Raw genomic sequence first — 16,113 nt, 5'->3', positions numbered from 1 at the left:
CAACGTACTTTTTAAAGTTCTTCTTTAAAAGGGGGGAAAAAAGACTTTTGAATATTACTAGGGTTAAATGTGTGAAACAACTGTTTTCTGATTAGGCTTTCAAGTTCAGTTACCAGTCTCCCCAAATATAAACATCTCTACAATGATGTTTATATTGTTCTATCTTTGTGGTAGATTAGTTCCCTGTAATTAAATGAATATGAGTTTCTTTCCTATTCCACATTCCCCCATCTTTGTTTTTTTGGAGAGAGATCATTAAGTAGCTAGGCAATGAAATCTCAGGCTTTGACACTTTTGCATTTTGTCAGCTTTCCCAACTTGCGTTAGCCTTTGTTTTGATTCTGTCTTGACTTCTGAGTTCAAGCAGAATATCTCACAATTTTAGAAGTACCGAGCTGGGAGAGCCAACTAATCCAGCCCAATTCTGGAAAAGAACTGAAATAAGAGAACATGAGATAAATGGTCTTCTAGTTTCTTACTGAATATATCCATAGACAATGAGCTCACGATATCCTGATACGTTCTTTCTGGGACTTCTCTAATTGTTGGGAAGGTTTTCCACAAATTTGCTCTTTATAACTTCACCCATTGCTTCTGGCCCTTCCCTGTGGGACCAAGTAGAATCAGTCTTATCCATCTACCACTACAACAATCCTTCTAGTACTTGAAGACATTTATCACATGATTCTATAGTCATCTCTTCTTTAGGTCAAGTATTTCCATTTCTTTCAACTCATCTTTGTATGGCATGAATTGAAGGCCTTTTGTCCTCCCAGTTGCTCTCCTGTAGATAGATCCTCTTCAGTAAGGGACAACTAGAATGATTCTTGAGGTTATCAGTGCCCTTCATAAAATGTCCCAGAATTGAACACAGTAATCCAAATGACGTCTGATCAAGGCAAAAACAGTGAGACCATCATTATTCTTCCCAGAAGCTTCCCAGAACACAATAGCTTTCTTGACCTACATTGGAGCTTGCATTCCAAAAAACCATGAAATGATATGGCATGTATAAAGCACTTTGCAAAGATTAAAACACTATCTGTGTATCTGCATTTACACACACACATACACACACACACACACACACACACACACACATATGCTAGCTATTATTAAACTGCCCAGATCTTCTTCAGTGTTTTCTAACCATGTCTTATACTTGGGAAGATGACTTTTTCTAACATAAGCATAAGACTTTATAGTTATCCCCTTTCAGTCTGGGGATTAGAAGAATTCAATTAATGGTACTTATGCAGGATTTCTGTCCCTTCTCTCCACTCCTAACCTCACATCAAAATTTTCTGAACCACCAATATATTCTTCTTTTGTTTTTTCATTGGTCCTCAGTCTTCAAATCTACTGAATAAGTATGCTTAGATAGTGTGTGTGTGTATATATGAGAGAGACAGAGAGAGAGTATGTGAGAGACAGAGACAGAGAGCTAGATGAAATCTCTTTCTCTTGCTTTCTCTCTATCATGGAGTAGGTCAAATTAGACCCTGAAATATTTAAGACAATAAATTCATTTCCTATGGTCATTCAGTCCTCGGTGATAGTGAAGATTTTGAGTTGAACTTGCCACTGTTAATAAATCATCAGGAATCCCTTTTGTTTTATATTTTCCCTGCCTTCTCCTGAACTGTGTATTTTCTATCTCACATTAAATGAAAATAAGCTTTATGCTTACTTGTCAGAATTGTAGAAGTTAATTAATTTAAACATTTACTTCTGAGACCAAATATAAAATGATCCCTTCTACTTTTAAAGCTTGTTACAACTTGTCAGGTCTCACCTACTAGCCATGTGACTCTGGGCAAGTCATTAAAGCCTATTTGCCTCAGTTTCTGAACTGCAAAATGACCTGTAAAAAGAAATGGCAAACATCTGCAACCAGAGAAAGAATTAAGGAGACTGAATGTAAATCAACACATTAAGGCTCACTTCTTTTTTATTTTTTTAATCTCTCCCATGGTTTTCCCCATTTGCTCTGATTTTTCTCTCCCAACATAATTCATAAAACAATGTGTATTAAAAATAAATAAACTAAAAAAAAAGATTCAATAAAGAAATCAGAAAGAAAGGAAGAGAAAGAAAACAAAGGAAAGAAAGAGAGAGAGAGGAGAGAGAGGGGGGAGAGAGAATGAAAAAGGAAGGAAGGAAGGAAGGAAGAAAAGAGAGAAAAAAAGAAAGAAAAAGAAAGAAAGAAAGAAAGAAAGAAAAGGCAAATCACTCTAGTGATCTTTAGCAAAAAAAAAAAAAAATTTAAAAGCTCCATACGGGCTCACAAAAAGTTAGATTTTACTGAAAATGATTAAATAACAAAAATCTTTTACGTTTTGGAATACAATTTCTCCCCCATTAGAATATAAGATTCTTGAGGTTTTATTTTGGACTCAACCCTTGTGTGGTTGAGTGCCTATCTTCTTTGTTGTGTTAGGTGTTTTTTCAGACATATCCAACTCCTTTGGGGATTATCTTGGCAAAAATATTGGAATGGTTTACCATTTCCTTCTCCACTCATTTTACAGATGAAGAAACTGGGGTGACAGGGTTAAGTGACTTGCTTAGGACCACACAGCTAGTAAATATGTGAGTTCAGATTTGAACTCAGAAGAGGAGTCTCCCTAACTCCAGGCTGAGCACTCTATCCAATGTGCCATCTGCCTGCCCCACCTACTCTCAAGTGCAAAGCTGAAGCTGAAATTGTGGGTTGCAACCCCATATAGGGTCGAGTAACTGGATGTGGGGAATTGTGAAATTATGATTTATTATCAGTAAATGTTTGGTTTGTATAGCTATTTTATATACCTTTGTATCTGAGGTTGCATAAAAATGTGTTGGGCAAAAGAAAATGTTTAAGGAACTCTGCTAGTAGATATTAAATAAGTGAAAATTGATGGAGTACCTACTAAGTCCAAGGCTCTGTACTAAGTTACAGGGGAAGAATGAAAATAGTATCATCAAGGAATGAATGATTTGGTATGATAAAACCTGTACTTCACAAAAACTGTAAGAAATGAGAGAACGAAAGTGTTTAAGGTAGCAATAAGAGCACAGAGGAAGGAGAAATGACTTCTGGGAGTGTAAAGATTGTTAATGAGTAGAAGACTCTAGGAGATGCTAATTGAGAAGAATCCAATGGGAAATATCACTAAGTCAGTTCTTACCCTTGTAACTTTTATAGTCCAGTCCCAACAAACCAAGAAGCAGCCAATTAATTTAAGCATAGGATAACATCTGTGTGTGGATGCTAATTGAAGTTAGAAAGCTGTGAGAGGAGGCCCATCGAGGGAGACTTCAGTGAAGTGGTGAGTTTCGTCTGTTCTTGAGAAAGAATTAACTGAATATATGGGTAGATTTTCAGATTGTACTGTTTAAGATGAAGGTCGCAGGGACAGAGGTTTGAATATAGAGGAAAATGGAACAGTGGGTCATATCCTTTAGGGTTGGAAAGGACTGGCAAACAAGCTAATGAAAAGCTAAGTCGAAGGCTAGGCCATTCCAGGACGTGAAAGTGAAGTAGGACTCTCAGGGATAAATCTGAACCTCATACAGAGAGTAATTCACATGATTAGAGTTTTTGGAGAATGGGGGAAAATAGTTAAAGCAGATTGTTACTTAGGCTAAAGTCAAATTTAGTAGAAAGAGGCTGAAAAAGAATCAGGAAAGAAGGTACTAATTATACAGGCAAGAAACAACTAGAGAACAAATAAAAGTTATAATGATGGGGCAGAAGGTGGAGGTTGCCGTATGAAGGAAAGAGCATTGGACCAGGAGTTGACAGACCTGAATTCTGAGTTACATGGCTATAAAGAAATCATTTAATCTTTCTGAGCTTTTATATATAGAATTCAATAAGTTAAATCTCATTAATTATCTGGTATGTAAAATGAATTGTGTGCTTGGTATCGAGAATACCAAGAAAAAAAATAAATAAATACAGCCATCCCCTCCTCAGGAGTTCCTTAATGGCAAAGGGATGAAACAGATACACAGATAACTTGTTATCTCTTAGTGATAGTAGTCTTAATAAAACAGCCCTTTACATCATTGTTTGTAATCATAACTTTTTCCCACCAAAGAAGGAGAAATGTTATTTATTTTACATGCTTCCAAGTAGCTTATTAACAACTGTATCTGGGAATGATTGAATGGCTAGTAATAAAATCCATCTCAAGTGTTGGGCTTGCAACCAGGAAGACCTTTGTTTAAATGCTGCTTATGACACTAAAAAAAATTATGAAAAGGGTGAAGTTCTTTATAGCTGAATTGAGGTAGAGTTTAAAGAGTTAATGTTATCCAGAACCGCTGAAGCTTTTTAAATAGTAAAGTAATATATAGTTTTATCTACATGGAAGACATTTATAATATAATGACAACTAAATTGTTGATAAGGAGATATTAGAAGCAGGGAGAACATTATGGTAGACCAAGCAAGAAGTAGTAAAGGCATGAACTTTTGGCATAGGGAGTAGAAAAGACGGGTTGACTTGTAATCAAACAATCAATCAATCATTGAAGAAGCAAGCCAGTGACAAGCAGAAAGAGCGCTCAACTGGAGAAGTTAAGTTCAGGGTCATTCTGATTCACTGTTTTCCAGAGGATAAGCAAAGTGTCAAATAATGCTGAGAAAGTGGGGGCAACAACTTACTAGAACCCAGGGAGTTTTAATCAGTGGTAAGGTAGTCTTTAATGACCTTGGAGAGAGCAATTACTAAGGCTTATGTAAACCATATTACAAGAAACTAAATGAGAAAGTAAAGAAAAAAATAAGGATAAAGAGGGATTAAACTACTTTTCTAGAAGTTTTGATGCAAGCTGCTGTTGATTAGTGATAGCAAGATCCAGATGAAGTTTGGTTTTTTCTTGTTTTTTGTTTTAAATATTCTGAGAAGCCTAACTAAGTTTTAAAGTGTTTTATTTATTTAAAGAGTACAGGAAAAGAAACCAGTGATAGAGATTGAAGAAGGAAGAAAAGTCATGATGTAATCTGTACTGACGTGACTACATAGGATTATTATGGGATTTAGATGAGATCATGTATATAAGAACACTTTGTAAATGGATCAGGGCTTTACTGGCCCAATCCACCCAGTACTATTCAGTTCAGTCCAACAAGAATTTATGAAAGCTATGTACCAGACCCTGACAAAAATGAAATTGTCTTTGCCCTTGAAGAGTTGATATTCTCCTGGGGATACAATATGTGCACAGACAAATAAATTTGAAGAATTATAAAATCATGCAAAGTATTTAAAGAATAATAACTGAGTGGGCGAGGGTCAGGAAAGACCTTGGAAAGAAAGTTTCATCTCAGCTGTCCTCAGAAGAAAAAGAGGAATTCTAAAAGGTAGTGGCTTTAATGATTGCTTCCAAACACCACATTGTCAGATAAAACATCACAAAGATATTGGTTAGTTCTTTGATGACTAACCTGCCAGTTTAAACCACAGGTGAGATGTCTTAGTAATGTGTTAATGACATTAGGAAATGAATTAAGTTGGTCCTGTCAGGGTACAAACATCAACTATCTTCTTTTTTTTTTTTGGTTCTTTCTCTTCCTCAAAACATGAGAACTCAAGATATCTTGGAGATGCCTCCATCATTCTATTTTTTATGTTACTAATGTTTGCCTTCTATGATGTAGCCCCTAATTTTATAAACTGTGTGCATTATTGCTAAATTATAATAATAACAGCAGAGTTTGCCAAGTGCTTTCTAAATATGACCTCATTTTATCCTCTCAATAACCCTACAAGGTAGGCACTATAATTATTCCCATTTTACAGATGAGGAGTCTGAATGACAGCCCTCTACTGCATTTCCTACCTATGAGTAATTCTAATCTATTTCCCAGCTGCAAGAAAAAAACTTTGAACAACTTGCTAATCAGAGTATGGTCCTGTTTGTACCCTGACAGGACCAACTTAATTCCTTTCCTAATGTCATTAACACATTACTAAGAAATCTCACCTGTGGTTTAAACTGATGTGACTTAGTGCCCGCATATAACATAGTGACAGTGATCATCAAAGAGGCTATCTAGGAAGATGTAACAGATTTATCATATGACTATGTGGGCTGAAGGTTAGCCAGGAGACCAAGGAAAACTCAGAGTTGTGGTTAGCGAAAAGATAATGGTACTTTTGACAGAATGGCTTCCTTCAAGTCCCAGCTAAGATTCCACCTTTCCCACTTTTTCTTAATTATGATGCTTTTCCTATTTGTCCTGCTGGCGGGTTGTCTATCCCATTAGACAGTGAGCTTCTTTAGAGCAGAAACTGGTTTTTTTTTTGCTTTTCTTTGTATCCTTACCACTTTGCATAGTGCCTGATACAAAGTAAACTCTTTTTTTTTTAAGAATTTGTCTATTTCTTTTTTTTTTAATTTTTATAATTATAACAATTTTTTGACAGTACATATGCATAGGTAATTTTTTTTTACAACATTATCCCTTGTACTCCCTTCTGTTCCGAGTTTTTCCCCTCCTTCCCTCCACCCCCCTCTCCTAGATGGCAGGCATTCCCATACATATTAAATATCTTATCCTGGGTACAATATATATGTGCAGAACCGAATTTTGTTGTTGTTGTTGTTGCAAAGGAAGAATTGTATTTGGAAGGTAAAAATAATCTGGGAAGAGAAACAAAACAAAACAAAACAAAACAAAACAAAACAAAAACAAAAAAACAAACAAAAAAAAAAACAATGCTCTCAGTTTACACTCATTTCCCAGTGTTCTTTTTCTGGATGTAGCTGATTCTGTCCATCATTGATCAATTGGAATTGGATTAGCTCTTCTCTATGTTGAAGATATCCACTTCCATCAGAATACATCCTCATACAGTATCATTGTTGAAGTGGACAGTGATCTTCTGGTTCTGCTCATTTCACTCAGCATCAGTTGATGTAAGTCTCTCCAGGCCTCTCTGTATACATCCTGCTGCTCATTTCTTACAGAACAATAATATTTCATAACATTCATATACCATAATTTACCCAACCATTCTCCAATTGATGGACATCCATTCATTTTCCAATTTCTAGCTACAACAAAAAGAGCTGCCACAAACATTTTGGCACAGACAGGTCCCTTTCCTTTCTTTAGTATTTCCTTGGGATATAAGCCCAATAACAGCACTTCTGGGTCAAAGGATATGCACAGTTTGATAACTTTTTGGGCATAGTTCCAAATTGCTCTCCAGAACGGTTAGATTCTTTCACAACTCCACCAACAATGCATCAGTGTCCCAGTTTTCCCACAGCCCCTCCAACATTCATCGTTATTTGTTCCTGTCATCTTAGCCAATCTGACAGGTGTGTAGTGGTATCTCAGAGTTGTCTTAATTTGCATTTCTCTGATCAATAGTGATTTGGAACATTCTTTCATATGAGTATAAAGTAAACTCTTAATAAATGTTCATTGACTGGTGTTAAAAGAAGAACCTTTGGCCACAGAATCAAACCTGATCTTCTAGATCATAAGATTGTAGACCTAAATCTGGAAAAAAAAATGTTAGAATCCATCTAGGCTAACACCCCCCCATTTTATAGATAAGGACAAGAGATCTCTGGAGGTCACTGATATGCCCAAAGTCACATAGTAGTGGGAGTTTTAAGAGGTAGAAATTGAACCCAGATCTGATCAGAGCAGATTGTGCTTTCCTCTGAAGTACATCTCCTCCTCTTGGCAAAAAAAATGGACCTTGGTTTCATCACCTATGAGATGACTGGGCTCTGATTAAATACCTGCAATGTATTTCAGCTCTATAACCCTGTAGTTTTCTAGGCTGGGGATTCTTTAACTTTTTTTGCTTCTGTGATCCCTTTGGTGGCAGTCTGATAAAACCTATGGACCCTTTCCCAGAATAATGTCTCTTTCTATGTATAAAATAAACTATATAAGATTATGGATAAAACCAATTATGTTGAAATAAAGGTGTATTTTTTTCCATCCAAATTCATAAACCCCTGGGTTCTGTGGACCATAATCAAGCTAGGTCTACTCCTCATCTTTCATGTGGGAAGACTGAGGTTTAGATAATTGCTACGATCTGCCAAAGGTCACACAGTGACTAAGCTGAGATTATAATTCAAGACTTCTAGACTAATGCTATTTATAGCACATAAGTTGCCCTAACCTTATTGTCATTTCTAAGCTCACAATGTCAATTTTAGCTTCTCTTTTTTTGTAAAGATGCTTCATTCTTCCAAATAAGTAATATCTGATGTTAAAATCAAGGTTCCAACTGGGAAGTGAATGTAAAGTGTTAGCACTACTGTCTTTCTACCCAGGTTACTTATACCTTCGGAACCCAATTCTTAACGTGCAACAAGAAAATTGGATTTACACACATATATTGTATCTAGGTTATACTGTAACACATGTAAAATGTATGGGATTGCCTGTTATCTAGGGAGTAGAGGGAAGGAGGGGAAAATTTGGAAAAATGAATACAAGGGATAAAGTTATAAAAAAATTACTCATGCATGTATACTATCAAAAAAAATTTTTATAATTATAAAATTAATAAATAAAATCAAAGTTCCAGATTGAGAGCTATAGACCTGTTATTCAAGCTTGTGACCATCACATACATTTTGATGTTAAAAAAAAAAGTCTAGAAAAAAACATAACTTACAAAAGAGCCCAAAAGAAATACAAATGAAAGTTAGCATCTTTGCCACCCTCATTATATAATAGATTTTTATTTGTCTGTTTGCAATACATTCAGAAACACGTACAAGTAAATTTCACCAAACACCATTCTTTGGTTCTGCAGAAACACGATGTTAGGTGACATTGTTAAAGGGAACTTTCATTCTACCATTACTAAGCAGCCAATTTGATTCTCAAAATAAGTTTCCAAACAGCCACCAGGTTTCACACTGTTGTTAAGTTAAAATATATTAGTTAGGCGACAATAAATGATGGGAGTTGGAACAAGGTTGTTCAGGATTTGCCTGTTTGTAAAAACAAGACTTTGCTGCCAGTGAAATCTTGTGTTTGTTCACATATCACCCCTGCCTTTACTGCACACGCAGTTCTGATGTCATCTTCTTTACAGATCTTTCCCTGATCACACCAGATCACAATGAGTTTGTTATACTCAGAACTTTTCTAACATTTAAATTATATGATCTATACCACCTCCATGGTGCTTATTATCCTGAGAGAAAGGGCTAAATTCAAATCCTGCCTCAGATATTAATAGTTGTGTGAGTTTGGACAAGACATTTGACCTATTGGAGTATTCTTCTCTCCTTTCTAGCCCTTTCCTCCTTTCTTGTTCTCTTTCTGTTTTTGTCTCTGTCCCCATCTCTGTCTCTCGCTCTGTCATACACACACACATCTCAACAAATGTTTTTGCTGAAATATGTGTGACAAAGAAATGACAGCCTCAGGAAGGACATTCTAGGAAAATGGATAAACTCCTATAAATTTGAGAGAAGATATTCCAAAAGGTACTAGAGGGTGTATACCTTTAATCTAGGAATACCACTATTTAAATACTTAAATACTTACTTACTTAAAGATATACATACTTAAAGAGAACCAAGAAAGAGAAGAAGAATCCATATATACAGAAATGTTTATAGCAGCTTTTTGTGGTGTCAAAAATGCTGGAATTTTGAGGGGTGCCCATCAATTACAGAACAAATGAAAAAGTTATGTGATGGAATGCTATTTTTGTTTAAGAAATTATGAGGTGGATGACTTCATAAAAATCTGGGAAGACTTTTATGATCTAATGAAAAGTGAAGTGAATGGAACCAAGTGAACCGTTTATACAATAACAATATTGTCAAGATCAATAGCTTTGAAAGTCATAGGAATTCTGAGCAGCACAATGAAGCAAACCACAGTTCCAGAAGATTTATGCTGAAACATTCTGTCCATCCCCAGATAGAGATGTGATCTATATGTGAATATGTTGCATTTGACATTACATATTTGTAAAAACCTTTTACAATGTTTTTTCAATGAATGGGAAGATGGAAGAGAAAGAATTTGGAACTGAAAATTAGATTTTAAGAATAATTTTTAAATGCGTCCTTAAAGTATATGCCTCCCTAAAGAAAATCTTAAAAAGTCCTAAGTTTAATATATGTATAATGTGTGTTCCAATTTAGGAGTTAATATTGGAGCCATTTCTAGGTTTCTAAGAGGTTGGTTCTTCATGACTTAATTGATTATATTTTTTGTTGATATGATGAAAAGATAAGATTAACTGATCTGACTGAGAGCACCACACTAAAAGCCTGTGCTTTTCTTCCCTGGTAGCACTCCTTTTTCTGCCGGTTGACAGAGGATAAAAAGTCAGAAAAATTCTTTAAGGTTTTCTATGACCGAATGAAAGTGGCCCAGCAAGAAATCAAGGCAACAGTCACTGTCAACACTAGTGATTTGGGGAATAAAAAGAAAGATGATGACCCAGACAGAGATGCCCCGTCACGTAAAAGAGGTAAGGGTCAAAACTTCTTTGTATATATGTGTGTTAATTCTGTTGGCTTGCATATAAAGTACCATATCAGTGAAATTCCTTATTTTATGAGTTCTCATTGTTTCTAAAATTAGACCTGATCAGACAGGAAAGTTATGGAAGTAACGTCTTTGTAGCTTGAATTTTCTTATGCTCTTTAGCTATTTTATAGAAACAATAAAGAAATCTGAGTTAAATCCTGCTATTTTAAGGAATTTGCCCTTTTACCTGAATTGATTAGATTACTGAATTGAAATAAATTAGAACCATTCATAAGACGTTAAGCTAGGAGGTCAGCATATTTTGTTTTTCATCTTTATATCTCTAGTACCTAGCACAGTATTTTAAGATCATATAATAAGGATTTAATATCTTTGCTGAATTGATTCGATAGGACTCTAGATTTAGTCCAATAGTCTCATCTTCCAGATGAAAAACACTGAAATCATACTTGATAGTGAACAGCAAAACCAAAACTGCCCAAATTCCTCATGAACTGTTTTTCCCCATCAGCCACTGTCACTTCTCCAATGTAACATTGCCAAAACACTTTCCTTTGCTTCTAGCATAGTTCTTCAAAATCTAGTTTTTGACAAATCCTTAAAGTTAGCACTCAGCTAGTAATAATCAGGGATTAGTACCTTTTGAGCATCTTGTCCATCTTTTGGTGAAATGAAAAAGAAATCTATTCCGAAATTTCACTGTAAGCTGCTATGTTCAAGGAAAGGACAGAGATGATTTCAGTTCAGTCCAAACTTAAGTTATCAAGAACTATTAGCTCCTCCAATTGTATGAATCTCTAGAAAAGACACAAACTTTGATGTTTATTAGACTAATCTTCTGAAGATACAACTCTAATCAAATCATTTTCCAGTTCAAAATTTCCATTATCTCCCCATTTCTTTCCAAAGACATTTTAGTCTTAGGATCTGTAGTTTAAGAAGCACATTAACAAATTGGAGCATGTCATAAGGAGAGCAGTTATAGAGATGATGTCCTCCAAAAAGACTTTGGAGAAATTTTTCTGAGGGATGGTTTTCTTGGAAAAGAGATTACTTAGGAAGAGACATGACAGTCATCTTTAAGTATCTGAAGGACTCCCAAGTATTAGACTTGTCCTGCTTTGCTCCAGAAGGAAAAACTAAACATCATTACTGATGAGCAAATTGGCTAGAAGGAAACAAACTTTCTAACATTTACAATTGTCTAAAAATGAAATGGCAGCTTTGGCAGCTGGTGTGTTTACAGTCACAAATTGGTTACTGGATGGCTTCTTGTTAAAGAGATGTAGAACTAGAGAATTCCTGGTTAGTGATGATTTGGGCAATAATGACCTCTTGGTCCTTTCAGCTTCTGTAATTGAATGAACTAGCATTCAAGAATTCCCATAATCTGACTCTACCCTATTCTCTTGGCTAACTTGCAGGTTTTTCCTCTCCATGTAGTTTATATTCTTCCTGAAGTTCTACCACCCATTGCTCATTTTCATCTCTCCCCCTCCCATCTTTGTTTATTTGTTATCCTTGGAATGAAATTTCCACCTAATCTTCATATATATAAATTCATTTCAGATACTTGTTCCTCAAAGGATCATCCTAAAAGGATGAAGGCCTTTTAACCTCATGATTTCTCAAGCTATATGTGAATTCTTTTAGGAGGTACAGTATATAGAACACTGTATTTGGGATCAAAAAGACCAGAGTTCAAAGGTCACCTGTGACTTTTCCCAACTGTAGTATGACCAGTAGCAGGTCACTGGATCTTTCCAAGCCTATTTCCTCATTTATAAATGAAGGACTTGGACTGGATAGCCTCCAAGATCTTTTGATGATGTCTCCCTCCTTGAATCTTTGTAACCATTTTGGGGTTGTCCTGTATTATTACATTATAGTATTATAATCTCATTTGAATTTTGGTTTGGTACCCTAATTAGAACAAAATATTCAATTTTTGCTTTTTATTTGGATGTATTTCTCTCCTTTCCAGCCCTCTTCTTCCTTTACACACACACACACACACACACATACACACACACACGTGTACATGTGTGTTTGAGCTCTCCTTCTGGATCATAAGTTTCTTTTTTGTTTTGTTTTTTGGAGAGGCTTTCAAGGCATTTGGAGTGAAGTGAGTTGCCTGGTATCACACAGGTAGTAAGTATTAAGTTTCCAAAACTATATTTGAACTCAGGTCCTTCTGACACCAGGGCCAGTGCTCTATCCACTGTGTCACATAGCAGCCCCCAAAATTTATTTTGTTTTTTTGTTTTGTTTTGTTTTGTTTTTGCAAGGTAATTGGAGTTAAGTCTAGGGTCACATAGCTAGTAAGTGTTAAGTGTCTGAGACCAGATTTGGCCAGTACTACTGCACTCTCTAGCTGCCTCCATAAATTTCTTAAGAGAAATCCCTTTGTTTCATCTCTGCTTCTCCAGTCTAGGGCTTCACATATAGTTGGTGCTCAGTAAATGTTTGTGGAGTTGAGAACCCGCCAGTTTCTCTTACGAGCATACTATTTGTTATTTAAATTTTTTTTTTTTTAGCAAAAGAGCCTTCAACCCAAATAACAGAAGAAGTCCGAGACCAGTTATTGGAGGCTACTGCTGCCACCAGGAAAGCTTTTACTACCTATAGAAGAGAAGCCGATCCTGAAGACCATTTCCCATCCGGAGAAGGTGGAACCCAGGCCACACCAGACAAACCTAAAGATGACCTGGAGATGAGTGCCGTGATCACAATCATGCAGCCCATTCTCCGATTCTTACAGCTCCTCTGTGAAAACCATAACCGAGATCTTCAGGTAGGAGGGCAGTAAGTGAGTAGACAGCGGGCCTCTGAGATTCATGGTTTTCCTGATCTGAGCTGATGCTTTCCTAAAACTCATATAACTTGTTTTAGTTCCTTTTGGTTCAGCTGTTTGTCTCACTTTAGTCAAGAAGCTAGAGACATAAGTGGTTCTCTAAAGTGAAGGTTTCAGGTAACTTTGTTAGCTAGGTATGTTATTCTAAAGACCATTTGTTTGTTGTCTCTAGGGGATACAGGAAGGTTTACAATTCCCCCAATTCAGATGGCAAAGATTGTTATAGGAAGGTTACTGTCTTTCTCATGGATTATATGTACGTGTGTGTGTGTGTGTGTGTGTGTGTGTGTGTGTGTGTGTGTAAATCATTTACAAGAGGCAGCTTAAACCATGGTGCTCCTCATAGTACCTTTCTTTAATACCTCACTAATATAGGACCTAGGGAAGCCATCCCTTCTCTAGGAAGAGAAAAATAAAATCATACCTCAGAAGCTCCTCAGCCAGTTGTCTCAGAGACCCCAGGTAGCCATGCACATGTTTAGGATTCTACAACCTTTTGAGGGTCACGCTTGACCCGCACATATTGACATACAAATAGCAAAATATTTTTTTTTAAATGAGATCATGGACCCAGGTGAAGAACCCAGCTATAGTCCGAGGCTGGCAAGGTAGAAAAGATTCCTTTTAAAATCTTTGAGTTGATGATTTCCTTCAGTATGGGCTATTATTATTAGTGGCTCAGTGAGTGAAGTGCTGGGCTGGGAGTCAGGAAGATGTGAGTTATGATGCTACTTCAGACACTTACTTTTGTGTAACCTGTATTGGGGAAGTCATTTAATTCCCATCAACCTCGGTTTGTTCATCTGTAAATTTGGGACAGTAATAGCACCTTACAGGATGGTTGTAAGGATCAAATGAGGGAATAGCTGCAAAGCACTTAGCAAACCTTAGAGTGCACTATAAGTCCTAGATGCTATTGTTGTTTTTATCATGGCCCACAGACTGACCACAGTTAACTTGTAGTGACTTTTCTATTTCTCTTAGACATGTAGGAGAGTATGTGCACAATCAATTATAAAACAGGGGTGACAGGAAAAGAAGTAATTGCTCCACTTGTAGCTTGTTCATTTATGGACTCAGATGGTGAAATCTTGCATAAAAGACATGAAATCAACAGAATATTGCTATTCCTGGGAGTTTGCATCCAGCCCCTCATACAGTACCTTTAAGCAATGGCTTCTGATTAGTTGGTGCAGTCAGATTTGTAAATTAAAAAGACCAAATTTGGAATTTTGACATTTGATAGCTATTACTATTTAAAAAAAAAAAAGTTCAGTTAAAAGAAAAAAAAAAAACCACCTAAAAGACTTTCTTGTTGTTGTTGTTGTTGTTTTCTTTTCAATTGCATAGCCATCACTCCATGTGGGTTCACTTTTGTGCAAAAAAGAATGACTTTTTTTTTTAATTTTGAGAGAGGTATGGTCTGTGATTTGTTAGGACAATTAGTTATAGGCCAATAATAATATCATTGATCACAAGGGAAATGGGGTAAAGGAAGGATGGTGGAGCCAATATAAATACACGTTTATCCCTCTACTAGGAAAGCAAAGTGAACGCTCTTGTAAATTAATCACTAGGCTCTATCTTCATATAGTGATGGGACTCATTATTATAATAGCCAATTGGAGTTGAATTAGCTCTGGACAATAAACAGCTACTTAACTGTCTTGTCAAGGTCTCCTAGTTGTACTCTGACCTCAGTTCCACAGAGCAAGAATATGAAATTATGACAACGCCATTCTCAACTGATGACCGAGATCTTTTTTCAGTTGCTGTGGTTTACTTTTTCTGTGAAAACTTGAAAGACTAGAATCAGTAGCACACTTAATTGTGGTTCCTTCTTAACATCCTTCATATTTGCCCTATAGTTTCTCATTCCTTGTTTCTTCTCATGCTCCCACCTACCTTCAAATGCCATCCTAACCATATCTAAAAGAAGTTTTAAGTTCAGTAAGACATTTTTGACAACTTGGTGGTCGAGTCAATCCTTATTAGCCAAATTTCCCTTCCAGTAAATTTACCTCTTGGGTAAAATTGCCTTTTGGATATTTCTGTCATTAAACTGCTTTGGGTTAAAAACTACCAAATCCTAGATTTCTCTATGATAAATATTCATCATATTTACAAGGTTCTCCTGTAGCTCAGTAATAGAATCCATGTATTTTAGAATTAGAAGATATAGATTATCCAGACTATTCTCTCACTAAATATAAGAATCCCTTCCTAGGGTCATCAGCCTCTCACTGAATGGCAGCAGTGATGTGGAATTCATTACCTAACAAAGCAATTAGTTAACTAGCATAAACTAAGTGCTTACTAAGGGCCAACTATTATGCCAAATCCTGGGGATACAAAGAAAAATAAAAAAGCAATTATAGATCTCAAGGAGTTTCCATTTTAATGGGGTAAAAGTATATAAATAGATGCATACAAGATATTTGTAGTCTAGATAGAAGGCAACCTTAGAAGGAGAGACACTAGTAGCCATGAGAGAAGGAAGGCCTTCTATGGAAGGTGGTATTAAAAGTTCTAGTTAGAACAAAACAAATTTTATTGTTATTGTTATAGATTTATTTGCAATTTGGAACATAAGCTCTCCTTGTCCAGATGTCATCCTTATTTATATGTGTGACTATGCAGGGGAAGGTGTACTTATCTACCAGATGAGCTTCTTTGAATTGCTCTAGCTAGATTGACTTAAACATTGACGTAGGATTCTCAAATGAGTGAATCGGAAGCCTTGCAGAGAGGAGGCTACCCCCAAAAGCTT

The 16,113-nt window shown here is 36.1% G+C and overlaps 1 protein-coding gene across 12 annotated transcripts in view; it reads left to right on the top strand.

Moving 5' to 3' along the window:
• Positions 1 to 16,113, top strand: part of ITPR1 (inositol 1,4,5-trisphosphate receptor type 1) — a 387,688-nt gene that overhangs the window by 285,850 nt on the left and 85,725 nt on the right. For all 12 annotated transcript variants that reach the window (XM_074284052.1, XM_074284050.1, XM_074284045.1 and 9 more), the window contains 2 exons: positions 10,289 to 10,469; positions 13,027 to 13,283. In XM_074284052.1, coding sequence (XP_074140153.1) covers positions 10,289 to 10,469; positions 13,027 to 13,283 — 438 coding nt within the window. The remainder of the gene's footprint in view (positions 1 to 10,288; positions 10,470 to 13,026; positions 13,284 to 16,113) is intronic.

The sequence above is a fragment of the Sminthopsis crassicaudata genome, chromosome 1, assembly GCF_048593235.1.
Source record: "Sminthopsis crassicaudata isolate SCR6 chromosome 1, ASM4859323v1, whole genome shotgun sequence".
Taxonomy (NCBI): domain Eukaryota; kingdom Metazoa; phylum Chordata; class Mammalia; order Dasyuromorphia; family Dasyuridae; genus Sminthopsis; species Sminthopsis crassicaudata.
The sequence above is the reverse complement of the archived record's forward strand: the minus strand, read 5'-3'. Positions and strand labels throughout refer to the sequence as shown.